The following is a 21,936-nucleotide window of genomic DNA, read 5'->3' as shown; positions in this document are numbered from 1 at the left end:
TTACCTCTATCGAAGCAGTTTTAATATTTTTTCCACACAATTTTACTGTCCTATATAAGTTGGTGTGGTAAGGTTTGGTCAGATGCATCTGCCAGAGCAAATGAAACATGAACTCGCAGAATCGTCCGGTTCCCAGGTTAACTCATCCCTCCTTTACAAGTGCATTTCATGGCCCCAATATACTTTCCCCTTAGCTGTTCCCAAGCTTTATTTTTTTTAAATGATTTTTCAGTCGTCATATTGGCCAGAATAGGTGACAGAAGATGCTGGGACCATGAGGTCAAGGTCAACTCATATTATTACCTGCCTTCCCCAGATCTCACACTACACCCACAGCCGTACACGTGCATGCGCACACACATACACTTACACTCTCTTGAAAGACAGCACCCTTGCTTCCTCTCTCCCTCCTGTCCTCCTTGTGTAGACCCAGACCCCTCTGTGACCCCTACACCAATACACACACACACACACACACACACACATATTCCTCCACGCTGAAAAATAGGCCATCAAACATTAAAAGGATGTCTGACTTTGGAAAGCCACTGCTCTGCTGCGATGAGAGACAGAGAGGGACAGAAACATCAAAGTGGGGTAGGAGGTGAAAGTGAGTGAGCAAAGTAATGAGGTGCAATTGAGAGAAATGAAGGAGAGATAGAGCAGGGGGAATGACGGAGGGGGAGCAACAGACAGAGGGAGAGAAAGATAAGTTTGTAGTAGCAGCGCTGAAAGCCAGGGTCTCAGGGAGCATGGTCGTAAATCACACTTTAGATTCAAAGGAGAGCATTAGGGCCACCTGTCAACAATTAGTCCTCACAGTGATACCTTATTGAGTGTGTGTGTGTGTGTGTGTGTGTGTGTGTGTGTGTCTGTACATATGAAGAAGATAAACTATCTACAGAACTGATCATTGTTTTCATAGTAAAATACAAAAAAAGGAGCTGGTCAGGATGAACGATTACAGTGAAGCTGCAGTGAAGAGTTTGCTTGACTCATAGAAGGTTTTCATAACTCAGTTTATAATAACAACAGCTTATAATGTAGTCCACAGGAAATTGAAGTCAGGTTTCACACCAATTTTATTAAGGTGTTCAACCATACCATACAGACACTAGCTCTCTTTCTGATAAGCACCTTACTGTTTGAGCTATGAGTCACCAGCCTTGTGTACTTATAGTGTTACATTCGCATTCATATACTAGTAGTGGTAGTCTTACGCTTTTTAAAATGTGACCTTTCCTTACTTTGTAATGTAAATGTATATCAGTGGTTGGAGACTGTGATCACATCAGACATGTATCTGAAAGTACCTGCACCCTTTAACCCACGCTGCAGGTAATACTAGCACACACACACACACAGCACATGCAGTACATGCACCCCATTTTCAGCTTGATAAAAAATGTGCTACATGTATGAACTGATTTCAGAAATAAGGAACTAATATATTATTGGCCTATTTACAAAATCTCACATAAGCAGTTATAGGTTAAGGGGTAAGGGACTCTGTTGGCAGAAATGGAATATAACATCCATAACTATGTCTTCATTAGTGTTTGGTCACCTGAAACTACGTATTGTTGCGTATTCATTTCCACAGAGTCCACCACGTTGCACCACCATGATTCTACAGTAGGCCAGAACAGACAAACCAAACCAAAAACAAAAATCTAGCCTTTTAACTAATCTCAAATCTAGGAGTTTATATATCATCAATTCTCAGAAGATGAATTCTATGTTTTCACGTGGGATAGCAAGAAGCCTGTAATGCACACAGAGGTTTACAGAAGCTCCTGACTTTTATTACACACCCCTCATATATTTAAAGTTGCTAGTGCAAGGATCTCCATAGACTTGATGATAGCAGAGTGCTTTGCCACTGCACCACAGCTGCACTTATCAGTAAATCAGTGAATATTACATTACGTTCAAGCCCTGCTCTTTTAAAATAAGGCTGTCATAATTTGTTTCGAGAGTGTCAGGTGACCAGGTTGGATAAGTCATCAAGTTAAAACTATTTTTATGTTGGAGTGTTGAGGATGAATTGAGCAGTCTGAAAGCCCAAGGAAAGCAGCTGTTCTGTAGTCTGGTGGTACCGTGCTAAAACAATGTTTGCTCTTTTTCATCCTATGCGTGTTCAGTCCAGAGGGGCCGCCAGAATCAACAGGAAATTGAAGCTCCTGTAGGAGCTTTGATAATACTTAAATTCTAGTGTAGAAATCTGCCTGAAGTGCAACTTTATTATGATTGCAAGTGTAGTGACACTTTTTTGTTTTCCAAATGTACCATTACTGAGTTTCAGTCTGTGTAAACGAGTTTGACACAAAGTAGATCTTCAAAAGCTGATTCACTCTAAAAATGAAAAGTTACAAAATCCATTAGTTATTGTTTCAGTCAAAATCTGTCTCGCTCCACACTCCAACTAAGAGCTGATGACTATGATCATGAAAAGCAGTAAATCAAAAATGTAATCATTATAACTACCACATTATTAGTTGTAGCATTTGTTTTTACAAAATCTCAACCAATGGTAAAGATTTTCAAAACGCTATTTCCCAGTTTGATATTATATCAGAACATATCTCACTTTTGTTATGAAGAAAACTTAATTTGGTAATGTGTTGGTCCTGCTTAGTGGTAACATTGGTCTGATGTTTGAATTAATCTACTCAGCGCAATTCATCCACTTTGGTTTCTCATCAGCTCGATTTGGAAAATCATATTGATTTCTTAGAAAATCAGTTACATTGTGCTTGAATAAAAATAAAGTTATAAAACTAAATGTAATAAGATATTACTTTCTTGAATCACACCTTTTGCAGTGCAGTCATTTTTAATAATATGGTCATGGCAGCAGGGTCATCACCAGATGCACTATGCAATTTCATAAATTGTACAGTGGAAGTTTTGGGGCTTCTCTGGGTGTTGAGAATTAACTCAATGGCAGACTTAGACTTGTCAGACAAGCTCTTGCACCAAAACAAGATGATCCTCAGCCTCAAAAGCAAGCATATGTTTATATGGTGCAAAAGTACCAAAAAGTGCATATCTCAGTAGGTCATTATCAGTTCAGCATTGAGTCCTCTGTGGGGCAAGGTCATGTAGGTCTCTGTGTGCCTGTTATTTTGAAGATAAATTGGCTCCAAGACATCCTGCCACATTTAAATTTAGAAATCCAGCCCCCTCCACCGCTACCGCTGCCACCAGCGTTGATAAAAACTCCATAATTTGCGCAATTTTCACCGGATGCAAACACATTGAGTCACATTTGCTTTTGTGTCTGCCTTCCGCCTGTTTTTGCACACCGGGTGTGAATTTTGGGCAGTGAAGGCGGTTTTCTTCGGCTGGCAGAAAGCAGGAGGGTGAGGCAACCCGGGGCCGGGCCACCTAGCCACAACAGCTGCTCTGTGATTGTCGCCAGCGAGGACAGCGTTGATTTTTGGGAAGGAACTGTAGAAAAGTACACATCCTTCTCAAAGCTGGCAGCTTAGGCCGCCAGCACGCCTAAAAATAGAGGCTGCAATTGGCCATCTTCTTGTCACAGTTAAAAACTGGAATGGCTATTTACGTCCCTCTATATAGTACCCCACCTTCTTCCCCCCCTTTTTTTCTTTTTTCCCAAATCCTTTCCTCTGTATGATCACTGTATTGTCATTTGAGGTGATGACCCATAATGTATCCGTCCCATACTGTAAAGCGCGGTTTGTCTGCGGCCCAGCGCATACAAGGCTTGATTAGAAAGTGCAGTTTCTGTGCACAGGGCAGAGGGTTGCTGAGGCTATACCAGGAATATGGCAGCCACTGTAGAGTTTTATTACTCAGATGTTTTTCAGATCCAGCCACAGGACTGTATAATACAGCAGTGCAGTGCAAACAGGTTTCGAGTGCTCCAAAAACAACTCATAATAATCTTAAAACCATCTTTGATATTTTAATTTGATCTGCCCTCATATTTCTTTGTGGAGGGCTGTACTTTGCCCTGTAGTGCAGTAGATGGAGATCCGGCTTTTATCAACTGACCAGGAGTCAGTTTGTCTACTTTCAACATGAAATACTGTTCAATGTCTCTGCTTTTCCCTTTTCTGCGACACTCTCATGACAGTTATGACTTGGTGTGCATTTTTTACCATGCATGGCTGCCTTTCGTGTGTATACACAGCGCTGGTCATACACATCCCAACCATAAAACATCAACACGAGGCTATTAGTCAGTGCAACAGATTTGTTTCCTCACCGAGCAGAAGCCCTGGTGGTCCGATCACGGGGCCATCTGGGCCCTGGCGCTGGTTCAGAGAGAAAGGGGGAGGCAAAAAACAAGGTGTGACGGGAAACTGTTAATTCACTTGTTGATAAAGGGGCACTTCCTTTCTGCTATTAGAGTCTGACGGCTTGCTTATTTAGGTTTGGACTTTTGTTTTATCCCCCCCCCCTTCCCCCCCAGCGCTCCCTTTCGTCAGTCATCGTCGTGTGGTGAAAAACACCAATGCTCTGCAGAGGTCGATGCCAAGGAAACATTACCTCATAACTGCTGGTGTGTGACACGTATGTACATGACCTCACTGTGACCCTGTTTTTGAAAGTATAGTTACTGTTAGTTAAACAGTTACAGAGCGCAGTTGAAGTTGAAATCTCTTTTTCACATAGAAGATGGATTTAACAGAGCAAGTTAGCATGTTCATTTCAAAAACGTGTAAACAGTATGAAACAGTGAGATAGATTACTTGTCCAGATTTCAGTCATCATGATGAGCTGTGTGCCTTGGATCAGTGTCCAGCCTGAGACTGAGCTAACCAGCATTCGTAAAGCCATCACAGGCCCACATGTTCACCAAGTTTGTTAATTTTAACTTTGAGCTTTCATTTTAACTTCTTTTCTTAGCTATATTTCCCATTGTAGTTGATATGATTATAGAAATTCATATTATTACCTTCAATCTTTAGTCCATTAACAAAGTTAAGACTGAAAGAATTTAATTTAAACTAAAAGACATTTAAAGAGAACTCTATTTGCTGAAAAAGATCACATCATATGTTGGAAAGCTCCTAAAGGACATGGTAGTGAGAATGTCCGGTCAGCGATGGCTTTTAAGCTAACCAAATGTGAATGTCTGTTCTGTTTCTTGTTTATCCAGAGAAAGTAACATCTTTATAGTTCAGGGCACTTCACCACATTGATGCAAAAGTCATTTTAAAATGTAAATACTACCTTAAAGCCCTCCTTCTCACTGATTTTTACCATTACCTAAAATGGCCAGATACAACCAGGTATATCCTTGTCATATGTTGGTTTTCACACAGTGATGGTATGCTTCAGTTTTCTATAAAGGTAGCACAACATAACACAGAGAAGACGAGAAGAAATGAAAATTATTCCTGTTTGTCTCTCCTTTGAGCAAGAAATATGTTGCCCTGTGTATGCATCGGCACTGGTATAATTGTGGAGAGGTCATACAGAATAGAGAAGGGTCAGGATTTCCACAGGGACCAACGTTGTCAGTGCCTCCCTCTGTTTGACCTTGTCCTGTATATTTCATGCATTTGCGAGCATGCATCCGGGCACACTCACCCCTGACATGTAGTTCACACGTTTTATCAGTGACAACAGCATTGCTTCCTTTGTTTTATCCGTGGACATTTGTGTTGTGCGTCTGTGTCTCAGTGGAAGCTACAAATAAATAGGAACAGTCAAAGAATTTGTGGATAATCAGGAAACATTAATGGTTAATACATTTGTCACTCGAAACTGCTAAAATTAATTTTCCAAGAAGTGAATTATTTATTTGTTCTTTCAAAACATTAAATTGTTTTGAATACAAAAAATCTTGTGGAAATCGTTGATAAAGCAGGGGTAATACATGAATCATAGTTCACTGAAGTCTTTTGCTATAGTTACCCAGAGTCATTGAATTCTACATTAAAGCTTAGTGGCAGCCCTGTATTTTAGTACCAGACTTGTCCGCCGTGTGGCGCTGTGTGGTCAGGATTGTCAGTAGTGTGGAGAGGGAGGAGCAGAGCAGCCGGGCTGTGTAGACGGAGGAAAGGAGTTGTAAAGCTTGAGTTGTGCTGCGAGGGTTTTGCCTTGATACAAATCTAACAACAGTGAAAGAGAGGGGAAATTTCTCTGGCTTTTTTAATGAATGGTCACTTCCTCCAGCTAAAACAACTTGCAGCCCTCCTTTGGAGATTTTTTTTTTTTTTCCTTTTTTTTTTTAAGAGGCAGTCTGAACACTTTTTTGTTGAATGTAGAGACCTCTCAGCTGTAATCTTTTTCTTCTAGGCATTTTCTTTCCTTCTGTCATTATTGTCTTTAGAAGATGATGGAGGAAGTGAAGACCTTTTTTAATGTAGATATTATGCTTAACATTTAAACTGTTAAAATGAAGATTTCTTTTCTGTAGACAGTTTGTTGTCAAAATTCATGTATTTCATTGGACACGCAACATCCCATTCAAATCCTACTGTATATATCCTAATAATTTACCCTGCAAATTACAAGGCAGCAGGGAATAGGACATGACAAATAGCTTTCATAAAGGAGCAGATGTTCTTTTAAAAGCATTTTTCCCTCAACCTGCCATATAGTCAAGAGGATTAGGCTTTGTACATTACTCAGTACATTTGATTTAACAGTTGTGTGCCATCAAAGGTAAGCTAGTGTTAGCGGCTTGTATTTGTTGCAGGCTCCGGCGGCAGGCTTCTCCCTGTGGTCGGCAGAGGAGCCAGAGCCCAGCTCGGCTTGAGTCAATAAACGGAGAGCTCAGCGCAAAACCACACTGCAATCGAACAAGCTGTTTACCCTGAAAATTAGCCTTCCCCTGTACTTTTAGGGCTTTTAAAGCAACCAAAAATACACAGTGCGAGGAATATGTATCTTGGCCGGCATTCGGGCTCCGCCAGAGACCTCTGTCCTTTTTATGCGTACCCTAATAACTCAATCTCCACAACCACTAAACCCTCTTATCACCGGGTGCTCGCCGCTGCACTCATCATTATTTGATTTGCAAAATTGGAAGGTAGAGATAAAGAAATAAAGCTGGCTTGCCATTACACACAGGCAGCACTTGTGGCTTCTAGCTTATTTCCTACAATGTGAAAAGTGCACACTCTATAAAGCCAAAGCCTTCCATTGTCACAGAATCAATAGGTTTTACATCCCGCCTTTGCTCTGCTACAGCGTGTCCATCTTCTTTATACATTTCTTTGTTTTACCCTCATTTTCTTTTTTATTTGTCTGTTCTTGAAGCATAACGCCTTTAAAATGTTTGTTTTACTCCAGTGTGGGGTTGTGTAACCTAAATTGTTCCAATATAAAGTAGACACTCGATATAGTCCAAATATCCTCCTGTTTTATACTGTACACCTACTGATCTACTGTGGATGTACAGTATATAATGTAGGAAACACTTGACTGGAATGTCTCTCTTCAGAATGAATTATTTTAAGGTAGTGGGAACTGAGTCACTAGTATGTCTATGAAATACTGTGTTACAGCAACACGAAGACACACATCATAAAAATTTGATTATCTTAATTGAAAACAACTGAAAACATTTGTCAAATTAATTAGTTCAAGGATACATGTAATAATTTCTTACCGAATGCATTCAAAAAAATAATTTCCACTTGTGCTATTTGAACATGACATGCATAACTAACCTGTTAGATTCAAGTTTTACATCACGTCTAGGATTCTGAGGGGAACCCTTGTCCTTCTTTATTCTTAAGTTACCTGTATCATGTCTAAGTGTTTCTGACACAGGGTTTATTCAGATTCAGATGCTGTCAAAACTCTGCCGGCTAAATTTGGATCAAAAGGGCCTGCGGTTGTTACCTGCTATTCAAACAGAGCTTCTGTCACAGCCCAACAGAACTGTAATGTCAGTCAATCAGCATTATATCAGGCTCGTTTTTAAATAACAAAATCAAATCAGAGCGCTCTCTCTCTCTCTCTCTCTCTCTCTCTCTCTCTCTCTCTCACTCTCTCTCTCTCTCTCTCTCTCTCTCTGTGTGTGTGTGTCTGTGTGTCTGTGTGTGTGTTTTAATGTAGTGTGGAGCATGAGAGGGCTTGGAATGTTATATGGTTAATGCAGATGAAAGAAGATGGACTGTTGTGATAAAATACTTTAGTAAAAAAAAGAGTGGTATGAACTCTGCATTGACTGCAGGAAAATCACCATTAGTCACTTTTCTAATATTATGATCATGAAGGAAATGTTGAACGTTGCTGTTTGGCCTGATCCTGATTTTCATCCAGTTTCTCATAAAGACAGTGTAGGAGAGCTGTGACAGCAGCAAAGACATTGCATTATCGGCGGTCTTATTGTTTCCTCTACTTCCTCTACTCCTTCAGTTATTTTTGATTAAGAATTAAAACGTTAAAAATACCAATATTGTCTTATTGTTTTGTTTAAAATATTTTGTACACACACTATGCAGTTCATTTTTAATGTTGTGTTGCTGTTGAAGAAAATTATGATGAAATTCTTCCTCTTCTCTTAACTCCATCCTGTTTTTCCTTGATGATGGTTGCTGTTTTCATTTGGATCCAACTCAAACTAAAATATATAAATTACTTAAATTAGCTGCAATTGTACTTAGATTTGTCCATCCTTGCCCAGTATTAATATCTTTAAAAAAAAAGCCCCATTGGCATTCAAAACACTGAAGTGTATTCTGAAAATCAACTCAAAATCAGTTTTCAGTTTTGTATTTTTTTCAGAAATTATCAATCCAGTATCAGTCTACTCTACTCTATATCCTACAGTTTACAATGTTATTAAACGAAGGATGCACAGTATGTATTGGGATGATAAATTATTGGCCCTAAAATGGGAAGTTTATGTTATTGGCTATTTATCATATCAGTGAAATAATAGCTGATAAATATGGATGATAACACGAAACCAAGTGGCTTTCATGGACTCAACAAGCATGGCGTCTACACACTCTGATACAGTAGGTGGCGGTATGCAGCTTTAAAGCTGGTTTGCAATCTGCCAATAAACACAAAGAAAAAGGAGAAGAAGAACAAGCGCAGCAAACAATACATGTTCTGCGAGGAGGAAAAGTCTACAGGTTTTAACACAACAAATCTAATCGGATCTATTGAAAATTAAACCACCACCATCACTGCATCTTAACACTTTCTTACCCTCAGGTGTGCACAAACTGCAGGTTAGAAGCTTCTTTTTAAAAAATAAAAATGTGAAATCATCAATTATCTTATCAGTGTTGGCTAGGAGATGCAGGTAATTATCGGTTAGATAGAATGAATTGAGCCCAAAATGTATTATTTTAGTCTCCATATTTGGCATAAAGTTGTGTTTTGGCTACAAAAATAAGTTATACAAATTATTATTTTTTTATAGTGTAACCCAGTACAAGACATTGTGAGAACTTCTTCACATGTTCCTCTCCTGAAAGTCTTGCATATTTTTCTTCCTTCATTCAAGTTAACAAATCAAATAACTGATTTACAATTTTGTGTCAACTTTTAGGCAATTACTTCATATCTTGTACATTTTAGTGTTATTTTGGAAACTGGACAGGTTAAATTTCCCACTTAGTTATGTTGATTTGAGAGAAAAAAAACAGTCCAGCCAGGATCCACCCTCCCTTCTTTCCCAAACATCCAATCATGGCCATAACCCATCCCTATTTACTGTGAGGTACCAGCTCCTTGACCCAAATCAGATGATGGCTATACACACACACACACACACACACACACACACACACACACACACACACACACTCTCGTACACACTCGTGTACACACATATGGAGTGTGGGTGTCATCTGATCCAGTGGAGCTGTCTGACCCCCTCCCAGCTCTTCTTGCTGTAGACTCAGCGCAGTCTGATGAAGCCTTGTAAATACTGACATGCTGTAAACTTGTAGATCTGATTTCAGGGTGACGTTTGTGTGTGCGAGCGTGTGTGTTTTCATGTTTGCGTGCGTTCCTTTCACATAATTGTTTTCTCATGATTATCTTTGCTTGTTTGTCAGAAGTGACCATGTGTGTTTCTACATGCAGACATGTTCTGCTTCTGTATTGTTTGTAGTTTTTTTTCCTCCCGCCTGCTGCTTTTTCCTCTTCATTACAGCACAAACTACCACGCCACTCGTATGCCATATACAGCATGTTACACACTGTAAAATCTCACTTTCTTTTCTTTTTCTATGCTCTCAAGTTTTATGACAAAATTAGAAAAATCATGTCCTGGGAATTTTTTTGTAGAGCGTCTGTTTTTTTTAGCTGCCTGACATGAGAAACGTCAATAAAAACACAAAATGTTCAAAAAATGTTCCCAAATAGGGCTGTTAATAAAAACCTCCCCGTTAGCTTGCGGTTTGGGAGCGGGGGACCGGGCAGGAAGCCATTTTCACACAGGCCGGCCTGACCTCGACTCTTAACTCCTACTGAAAATAGCAGACGAGCAAGATCGCCCTACAATGAAAAAAGAGTGGGGGGGAGGGAAAACTGAGGAGATAGATCTCTCTGCTGCAACATTACCTGAGAGGGAAAGAAAAAAGGAAGGAGGAGGAGAAAAAAAAGCCTGATGTCTTTTCCACCAGTCCTCAGATTCCTTTGCAAAACAGTAAATCTTGTGAAGTTTATTTTCTTTGCAGCATCTGTGTTTTATAAGGGCTCTTTTAATTTGTTTTTACTCTGTCCAGTGGGGGATCCCCGCGCCTTTTTCTTTTTTTTTTCTTCCCCTTTTGTGTTCAACCATTTTTAGCCCTCCCTGCTGTCTATCTCTCCCTTTTTCTTTCCTTCTGTTTTTTTTCTCTCCCTCTCTTTCCACCCCTGTGGAAGTGAGTGTTTTAATAATGATACTTTGGGGAATTGGGATGGTAGAACAGCTTTCTCCTCCTGCAGAGAAAGACCCCCACCCCCCACCCCCCCATTCTTCTCCTCTGCCCTGCTTTAATCCCTCCCTCCTCTAACATGTCTGGGAAACTTCAAGGAATGAATGGTAGAAAGTGGAGACAGACTGATACAGGTCTGCCGATATTGGTTAGTTATCGAAGACCAAACTGTTGGTGACTTTGTTAGATGTACGTTATTTTTAAATGGTGCAAATCCACCCTTTATGTTTCAGGGACAATTTTTATGAATACTTTTTGATACCTAGGTATGGGGAATATCAATATGATTTAACGTTTTGTTTTTTTAATGAAAAAAAAAATCTAAAATTTTAACACTGGTAGACGTAATCTCAAAACAATTTAGTCTAAAATTCCATATGGATGCTTGAATCTACTTCTCAACTGTTTGATCAACCTAATAAATCTCCCTCATCAATGTCATCATTTATTAGATAGGATATAGAATTCTACTGTCTATTTTATGATATCAGAAAGTGACTAAATATCTGGGTGGGCAATACAGCCTAATATGGCTTAAAATAATATTGCAGTATTTTTAGGCTATATTGTGAAACACAATATACTACATATCTTGATATTTTGAAATCAAAAATTCTAATTTCTGACATCAACAACTCAGCCAAACTTAAAAAAAAACCCTCAACCTCTCCATAGGCTGTCTTGTGACAGTTGGCCTCTTATTCTAGGAGTTTCCAAGAGAGCAGGGCTCCATGATCTCACCATCATGTCAAACTGCTAAATGATGAAATAAATTTTTATTGTACCTTTTTAAATAATTCTGGTTATTTTGCAATCCATTTTGCAGTTACCACCCAAACCTGTTTCAGGTGGGGTTATCGCAGACTTGCTGTATTATTTCAATGCAACTTGATTATGTCACAAATTCATCCAGAGAAATTGTGAAATAATATATGTGTATTGAGCTAAGGAAGTAAGATTAGTATTTTGTCCAGACGTAAATGCAACTACCGAAGCAATTACAAGCTGTAACATGCAAATTTCTGAAATCCAATGAAAGACAGATTCAGTAGATATCAGACAGATAGAAAACCTTGAGGTCAACACAGTACAAATATCTACAGATGAAATAAAACCACTGAATATAACATTACAGCCAGCAAAAGTGTGAAAAATGTGCTTATTTCAAAAATTAGAAATGATGAACGAGTAATATAACATCTTTGAATTTTCGATATATTTGCAATGAATATCAACACTTTCACAAACTAAAGTTTCAAGGGAATAAAAATAATCCTTCTTAGGTAAATCTAATGTCAAAATAACCCCGAAAGTGTGTTTATGAACTCCGAAGCTATATTTAACAAGATCTGTGGCAGTCAGTTTTTTATGCAGGACCAAATAACTTCTAGATGTGATAGAACTACATTAATCTACACATTTTTAAATTAATGAAGGTCGCCAAGTTTCCTTAGGGTCTCTTGGAGGTTCAGGACAAAGTTCAACCCAATCCAGTGGAAAATGAGTGATTGATGAGGTTTAGAATATACAAAAAGAATCACTAAAATGCTGCAATTTTGGCCAAACTGAAAAAAATCATAACTTAAAAAGTATTTGGAGTAAAGGATGTTATAGGACTATAGGATGTTACAAGATCCCATTCATTTTATAATGAATGAAAATGTTTTAATAGGCTAACGTGACATGAGAAGAAGCTCTTAGACAACTTACCATTGATTTATCGACATCGGCTTCATGGTTTGTTTCACACATTTTTGCTGATTTTATTAAAGGTGACACATGACATCCATTTATTCTCTGTATGTGAATTTAACCTTGTGCTGCTGTTTGTTTCCATCTTTACGAAGTCTTTACATTGATGTCACAATATTCAGTTCAGACTTGTGCCATATCGGAAGCGTTGTAACTACGCTGCTCAGAAGAATTAAGGGAACACTTTAATAACACATCAGATCTTGATCAATGAATTATTCAAGTTGAAAATTTTTATGGATGTACTGTGTATAATTTGTTGAGAACAAAATGACATAACAACTGTCGGTGGAAACCAAAATCATCAACCCACTGAAGGCTGGATTCAAAATCACAACAAAAATCAAAGTAAGACATTTAAATTACAGGCTGATCCAACTTGTGTGAAATTTATCACGGCAACTCATAATGTGACTCAGTAGTGTGTATGACCCCCCCGTGTCTGTATGCACTCCCTACAACATCTGGGCATGCTCCTGATGACTCGGTGGATGGTGCCCTGGGGGATCTCATCCCTGACTTGGATCAGGGCATCAGTCAGCTCCTGGACAGTCGGTGGTGGTACTTGGCGCCGTTGAATGCACCGATACATAACGTCCCATAGGTGCTCAATTGGATTTAGGTCAGGGGAACAAGAGGGAAAGTCAATGGCATCAATGCCTTCGTCATCCAGGAACTGCCTACAGACTCTGGCCACATGAGGCCAGGCATTGTCCTTCATCAGGAGGAACCCAGGGCCCACTGCAGCAGCGTAAGGTCTGACAATCGCAGGATTTCATCCCGGTACCTAACACTGGCTTACATGGAGGTCTGTGTGACCCTCCAAGAAGACCATAACTGACCCACCGCCAAACCGGTCATGCTGGATGACGGTCACAGGCAGCATAATGTTCACCATGATGTCTCCAGATTCTTTCACGCTTGTCACATGTGCTCAGTGTGAACCTGCTCTCATCTGTGAAGAGAACGGGGCACCAATGGAGGACCTGCCAATTCTGGTGTTCTCTTGCGAATGCCAATCGAGCTACATGCTGGGCTGTTAGCACAGGTTCCACTAGAGGACACCAGGCCCTCATGCCACCCTCATGGAGTCTGTTTCTGAGAGTTTGGTCAGAAACATGCACACCATTAGCCTGCTGGAGGTCATTTCCTAGGGCTCTGGCAGTGCTCTTCCTGTTCCTCCTCGCACAGAGGAGCAGATACCAGTCCTGCTGCTGGGTTGATGCCCTTCTACAGCCCTGCCCAGCTTTCCACGTGTAACAGCCGGCCTCCTGGTATCTCCTCATGCTCCTGAGATTGTGCTGGCCAAACATTCCACTGTTGTTATTTGCTTATGTAGCATAAAGGGACAACAACCTTTTGTTCTAAAACCGTAGTGTTGTAAGATTACTATTTTTTTTATTTAATTTATTTTTTGAGTACATTTTGATGTGGATCCTCATAAAAATCCAGATCTAGCGGATTTAAATATGTTTTTCTCGAGGGAAGTCTTTCTGTCAGCCTCTATACGGCAACAATTTAGATATTGGATTAGGCTTGATTGAATTTAAGGGGTCTGCTTGGTCTTGGCATCCGTATGCACTTTACTGAATGGTGTTCTAGTTTTTGTTGGTATACGTATATTGGTGCCAAAGTATTGAGGTTTGACACCCAGCTCTAATATCAGTCAGGCAGTAACAAGAAAGCCATGTTTTCCATCACCAGCTTATAGGTATTTGACCCACAAAGATCTCAGCACCATATTGTTGTAATCAATCATTTTTTATTTGAAGAAAGTGTGGGAGTTTACTGTCTACAGAAAAAATATTCCACTGTGAGTTTGTACAGCAGCTTCAGAACCGGCACTTTTTATGCTGTGTGATTAAGTTCAAATCCATTTTGAGCGTGTGTGTTCTTGTTGGTATGTTTGTTTATGAAACCGTGAAATAAAACCTGCCTCACCCAGCCTTCCACAGCGGTTAATCCCTAACAGAGGTTTCAGTGGCTGATTAGGATCCATGATCCAAATGCTGTTGCAGAGATTTTGCTGCCTGGGTTCAGTTCTGTCAAGCACAGTGATCAGCTAGCACAGTTTATTACACACTACAACTATTGGCGTGCAGAAAAAGTTTTTTTTTTTCTTTTCTTTTTTTTTGGCCCTGGAAATAGGAAGTAAACGCAAAAATATCAGCTTCAATCCAAAAACATCTTCAAATGCACAATGTCTAGTCGCATCCATAAAAGTATTCCCCCGCTGGGATGAGGTAGCTTTTTTCTTGTCTTCCATACTCCTCCTCTTTCTCAACCCCCCGTCTCACAGCTGCAATATCATCTTCAGGTCCAAGGTCTCTCCTAATTCCCAAAGCATCAGCCTGCCTAACCTGCTGCTTCCTTACATCTCCCAACCCAGTTCCTCTTCAGACACACTAGAGTTTTTTTTTTTTTTTTCTTTTGACTGAAATATCCTCTCTGGCAGAACAATTCAAATAAGACGAAGTGTTTGTGTGGATACACGCAGTCTTTGGAGCTTGTCCTGTCGCACGTCGCCTCCTCATTGGAAGCTTCCTGCTTGTATTGGATGCAAAGTAGGTATTAAAAGAGTTGAGAGAAACATGAGATAGCGTGACACGGGGCAGCTGAGGAGAGAGAAAGTGCGTGAAGGATAAAGAGAGAGGCTTAATGCGAGAATAGAATGCAAATGCTGTTGGGACAGGGAGAGATGGATGGATAGATGGATGGATGGACGGCAGAGAGCTGGATGGATGGTTGGATTAAGGGAAAAAGAGAGACGGGGGTCAGGTGACAGTGTGACTTTTTGGCAGGGTCAGAGTTTTTTCTCGACGACGGCGACGGAGCCGGATTTGCATTGATGGATCTTCTTTCCATGGGGTTGTCATGTATCAGTGCTTGGGCACATCACGCCCCGGTCATTAATCAAATCATGGCCTCCGTCTAGAGCTATATGTCTGCCAGACGCCTCTCATCTGTCTACCTTGCTCTCTCTCTCTCTCTCTCTCTCTCTCTCTCTCTCTTTCTCTTTGTAGTAGCCTGGGCCAGCCTTTTCCCTTCTGGCCTCCTTTCTACCTTTTTTCTGCACAGACTCTGTTTTTCCGTTTGAAATGATTATAAATAATACTCAGATACTTCTGCTATAGTTGGGAACATGTGCCAAGTCCATAGTTACATTTCAACGGGTAGTTTAAAAGATGATTATGATGAGACCAAAACTTCAGCATTAGCAGTAGTTTCAAGCAATGCTGAAGTAATAGTTATAGTGTGGCAAAGGTTGTAATGACAGTACTGTAGAAGTAACACCTAGTGATACAGTAAATATGGCAAAAGCCCTTTAATATTTAGGCCAGATTTTGTGGTCTGTGGTTTTTTGACTCCAACATGAATGTGATCAGTAGTATCTAAATCTGAATGGAAATCTTAAATCTTTGAAAAAGAGTAAAGGTGCTTGTACACACAAATGCAAAATATGCAGAAAATATTTACAGTCCTTTCATCAGATGTATAAAGGTGCGTGTACACATGGTTCTCTTTCATACATTTTAATCTTTGTGAAATTATAAACACATGCACAAGTCCGATTTCACTTCCACTTTTAGCCATCGGTGGATGCAGACACGCCCTTAATCAGTTGTTTGCATATGTCTGCTCCACCACTTAAATGAAAGTAACAGCATCAAGGTGATATTTCACAGCTGCACAGTGTTAAAGGTGCCATCCTGGCCCACTGCTACTATTGGCACTAATTATAGTATTATATCTGCAAACAGTCATCTGCAGCAGTATCTCAACCATTGTCATCCTTTGTCGGAAATGTAATCAGTAATGATTTCGATTAATGCACTCATAAAATGAAAATGACTTAAAGGCAGGGAAATGACATGGCAAAAATTGCAAAAGGACAAACAGAATTATTAAGAACAATAACAATATAGCACGTAATGATCAATAAAGTTTACAAAGCACAAATTCAATTATATTACATTTAAGTACACACTCAGTGAAGTTGATAACAACCTTAAAGAACAATATCGCATTCAGTCTTTTCCATATCCACTTCACCAAATCACATCGAACTCTCCAGAAAATGTGTTTTATGCTGGTCTGAAGTACGCATGAGTTGCACACCTTGTGACCTGACTTTTTTTATTTTAGTTTTTGTCTGTTTTTGGTGTTTGAGATAGGGCTGCACAACATATACTTTCAGCATTGATATCACAATGTGTGCATGAGCAATAGTTATATTGCAGGATGTGCAATATCAAGTGAGCCAGCATGTCATACAACAACTTTTTTGGTTCTTTTGGGCCTATTTTGGTTGTTTGATAAAACGCACTCCGCCACAAAATCACCCCAATGTTTCTATAATGATTCATTAATTCCATAAAGAGCTATTCAATTATGTGGAGGAAATTCCTGTATTTTTTCATATTGCAAAATATATCACAGATAACCAAAATATCACGTCAGTTTTTTTCCAGTATTGTGAAGCTCTAGTTTACGTGTAGTTGAATCTATACTGTCAATAACATTTCTATTAGTTTGATCCTTGTCAGGTAAAAAAATCACTGTTTAACTTTCTGTGTGCATTCTAACGTTTTCTTTTTAGTTATTGCAAGTTAATTATACCTTCACCATATTTCAGATTGTATTTCTGTTTCTGATTTATCAGTTTAAGACTTGTTTGGCTGAAAGACACACAAAATGTAAGTGATAAGAAAAAAACACAAACGACATTCAGATTTCCTCCTATCCCCCTTCCATGATATATCTGGACTATCATGGAAACAGGAAGGGAGATTCAGGATATTTGATTATTTTTCAGAACTGTTCCGTTCTCCAAAAAACACACACAAAAAAAATGTACACACCTTTTTAGTGCGTAAACTAATTTCACTTCTTAGAAACTAAACCTTGTCTTGATCAATGTCCCTCTCTCCCCCACCATACTTTGACTCATTCTGTCTGCAACCCTCCACCACGCCTACACAAACATGCACCACCCACACACCCTTGCTGTCTGTCTCTCCACGTCTATTCATGTATCGTCTTCTGCCGGTGCGTGATCGCTCCTTTCACACCTACTTGTTTTCACTGGGGTGGGGCCTGTGATAATTTAGATCCCTTGGGCTTGAGTGACAGCAGGGTATGACAGTTTGATCAACAGTGATCATAACTCTGCGTCTCAGTCTGGCCACACCTGTTCAACAATCCACAGCAGGCTTATTTTTAAGGGTGGGGGATGACGAGGGATAATGCAGTAGGGCAAAAGTGAAAAGTCCGTTTTGGATGAGGATGCTAAATTTATTGATACCCCCACCCCCAGTCCTCACCCTCCTCTCCCCTCTTAGCTGAAGCACCATTATGGCTTTTCAGGCTGCTTCCTGTACAGATTTGTTTTCTGGTCTGCCCCCTCCCCTCAACACAAAAGGTGGCTGCCTGGGCTCTGGGGGTGTAGCACTTTTGAAATGTGAAGGGCTTTCAGGAGCTGCCCTGGTACAGACTGCTGTTAGTCTGACCAAGAGAGGAGCAGAGGGAAATGAAGGACGGGTTTGTGTAATGGTCTCCTCTCCCCATCTGAAGGTCACACAGCATTGTTGGCCAGCGGAGGTCTAAGCGACAGGCCTTGGAGGGCCACAAAGCAGAGGTTTGGCAGGACTAATGAAACTCGGAGCTACACGTTAATGATCTAAAAGACTGGACCAAAACACTCAGCAGTCCCTTTCCGCTCGCATTCAGCCTCCTCTTGATCGCTCCTTCCAAATAATGACGAGGCACTCTCCTACTCTACCTTTATTGTAACCTTTGATGTCTGCCTTGTTTTCTTTGTCTCTGCGTCCCCCTCCCTCCTTTTCATTCCTTTATGTTACGAGACTGTCACTCATCTATTAAGGCAACAAATGGAACAAGGAAAACATTCAGAGGGGTTATTGTGGTGCACCCACAGGTTTGCTCTTTATTTCTTTTGAAAGCACTTGAACTTGGAATTTTCCTTGGGCTGCCCATTGAATCAGCAGGATACACTTCTTTTTGTTGTTCCTATTGCCCTAGGATTACAAACATATTTGTTTTATAATCCCCATTTTTCTAACCCCTATAGTGAAATGTTTCTATGTAACTGTTTCAATGTGACTGTTTCTTTTCTCATTGTATGAAAGGGTCATCCTACCAACTTTACAAAAGAAACCCGTATGAGTACACCTACCTCGAGTAGTATGTCATTGTTCAGAAAGTTGCGTTTATTATTTGTGCAGTAAACACTCTTGATGAAGGCCTATGGGGACTGAAACATTAGTACTATTTACTAGAACAGTACTAGGCAGGGAACATACCTCTGCCAAGGCCCAACAATCCTCTTTATTCAATCAAGCCAACTCCAATATCAAACTCGATAGCCCTGTATAGATTTTAAACCGAACATACAGTAACTGCTTAACCATGATTTAAGACCACCAAATGTAGGATCTACTTCAAATTGTACTCACTCATATATACACCAGCCACCTTAGTACGCCTTATATTTTTCTTCAGGATCCATGCATTATTCCATGAGAAATCAGCGAAAATGTTGAAAAACGCCCTGTCTTACAATGTTAAAGAAAGTGAGAAATAAATTCCTGGGTCTTTCCCTTTATCTGAATTAACAACAAAAGTTATTGGGGTCTATTCTGGGTGGAGACCCATCATCCATCCCCAAATTGTGGAAAAACGTTCCAACCAACCAACCAATGGACAAGGGTGAAAACATAACCTCCTTGGGAAGTAAAAAAATGTGATGATGCTATGCAAGAAGAGTGTACTTCTGTTCTGAACTCTCAAGTGATACTTTCCATCACACCTGTTAGTTGGATGGACAAATATCTATGTAATGTAATAAACAATTGCTTAATAAATGGTTTATAAAGTATTTCATTGTTTGTTACTTTACTATAACTTTATAAATTATAAATTATGAAATTTTACCAAAAGTTGTCCAGATTCAGTAATAAGCTTCTCTGAGGGTGCACTCACTCTTGGCCCAGTTGCTCTGTGCCGTGCCGAAGCACAATTGTCCCTCCTCCCCAGTCCCCCACTGCCCTGCACTCACATTGCTCCGGCTGTAACCGGGCCTGAGCACGGTCACCACTTGTACATACATCAAGCCTAGCATCACAGAGAATATGACTAACTTTACTGACTTTTTTGTGTCTTAGTTTGTGTGGTTTTGGTCATAGATGGCCTTCTCACATTCCTGGATTTCTTTATTATACAAAGTGGCGTAATACGCATGATTATACTTCATGTCCACGTTGCGCACCCGTGCTTGTGCTCGTGTGTGATCAACCGTTCCGTGCCGAAGCACACCTCTTCCAACAGTGTCAGGGCCAAGAAAGTGAACCATGCTTGAGCATGGTACGGAACTCTCACACTAGTCAAACAAACTGGACTTTGAGGGTCAAACGTGCTTGGGCATGGTACAGATTGCCTAGTGTGAGTGTGCCCTGAGATTTGTGCTAGCCCAGTAAAATAGAGGTAAGCAGAACTGGGTTTGTGGTCGTCACAGCATTGAAAGATGACATTTAAAAAAAAAATCAAAACAGTGACATGTCATCGTCAACACATGGTCACCAGTTTTTATTGAGATTCCTTCATCAGTAGAAAGTAGAAATCAATTATCGATTATTTCAGCTCCAAGCCTTGGGTAATGAAGTTACCCAAACATGCCTACACAAAGTCACATATTTTACCTCCCAGGATGCAGTCCACATTTCTCTTGGTCCTGACTTAGATTGACAGAAAAACTTACATTGAATTAAAAATCAAATCAGTGGATGTTCAGTATGTCAAAGCTGCCTTGCCATGCATTAATCTTCAGTAGACAATGTGACATTTAAAAATAGAAGTAAAAGTAATTAGATTCAGCTTTTCCTGATTATTATTTACTGCTTTATATATATATATATATTGTCAGTCTGCCTTTTCAAACAAATATTATTGAAATGTGTTTTCCAGTAAGATGTAGGCTAACTGTATGTGTTAAGTTAAATAGTCAGTGAACTAGTGGTCTCTCTGCTGATGTTGCTGGTTAAGGTCATTAGGCCTTTAAGAAGCCCTTTGACATGGCCTGATTAAGTTTGGCTGGAGCTGCATGGGATATGTGAGATGAGATGTGTTTCTTTGAATCATCTGAGTGTGTGTGTGTGTGTGTGTGTGTGTGTGTGTGTGTGTGTGTGTGTGTGTGTGTGTGTGTGTGTTGAACCAGTGTGTAGGGCCTGTTGATTGGCCTTGATTAACAGACTGCCAGGCACTAGAAGCAGAGCTCGAGCCTTTGTAATGTAGCATCTTGAGTTGGTTATTTCCAATCATTCCACGGGAGGCCTTGAACCCGGGGTTATATGTTTTTGCGTGTGTGTGCATGTGAGGGGTTGGAAGAAATAAAATATACCGCACAGTACTCAAACAAGGCTTTTTTTTTTTTTTTTTTAAGAGAAAGGTGTTTCAATTTTGTAAACAAAGTCCTCTGGTGGTCCACTGAATGCTTAGTCCGCAATTTAAAGTGAATGAATGGAAAAAGTGAATGAGTGTGTTTTTAATCTAATTCAAACTGAGCAATGTTGACAATTAGCATCTGTAAAGAGCACTGAGCTGAAAAAGGAACCACTATGCAATGAAAAATGAATTATGTATAAAAGGTTGCTCCAGTATTCAGTGGGATTCTTAGTTTTCTGCGACCATTACCTGGGAAGGCTCATGATTGACATATTTGTCCATTATGTTCCAAATCTCCATGAAAAGGAGATTTCTCTGACCTTGCTGTCCAGTGAACATCCCATACTACTCAATGAGGACACTTTCAGTAATCCTGTATTTCTTTGTGTTTCTAGCCAAACTGAGCAGCCAGGATTCGTACAACAACTTCACAAATAACAACATGGGGAACCCGCGGCTGTCCCCACTGCCCAGCCTCACTGTGGTGCTGCCTCTGGCTCAGATCAAACAGCCCATGACCCTGGGCACCATCACCAAACGCACCGGGTAGGTAGCACACACACACATACACACAACTCAGCCTTTATTCTCCACAGGATATCCAGTTTATGAGGCACATGTGTAACACAGCTATAGTATAAAATCATCCTATCACATAACTTAGTAGGACATGTTGCAGCAGAGTTTCTATAGTCATTCATCAGTCACTTAAAACAGTTGATTGATAATACAGTATGATATTGTCATATTTATGTGTAATTATATGTGATTACAAACTGTAATGCATCTTTACAGTGTGATAAAGGAGTTGTTCATTCATTCTTCACTCTAAATGGAAATATAAATAGTA

General features: G+C 39.9%; 1 protein-coding gene across 1 annotated transcript in view; it reads left to right on the top strand.

Moving 5' to 3' along the window:
- The window catches only part of LOC141020452 (BCAS3 microtubule associated cell migration factor-like), a 119,232-nt gene extending 97,596 nt beyond the window's left edge, over positions 1–21,636 (top strand). The window contains exon 16 of the mRNA XM_073495539.1: positions 21,482–21,636. Coding sequence (XP_073351640.1) covers positions 21,482–21,636 — 155 coding nt within the window. The remainder of the gene's footprint in view (positions 1–21,481) is intronic.
- The last annotated feature ends 300 nt before the right edge of the window (positions 21,637–21,936 follow it).

This window comes from Pagrus major, chromosome 2 (genome assembly GCF_040436345.1).
Source record: "Pagrus major chromosome 2, Pma_NU_1.0".
Classification (NCBI taxonomy): Eukaryota; Metazoa; Chordata; class Actinopteri; order Spariformes; family Sparidae; genus Pagrus; species Pagrus major.
Note: the sequence above shows the minus strand (reverse complement) of the source record. Positions and strands in the feature narration are given on the sequence as shown.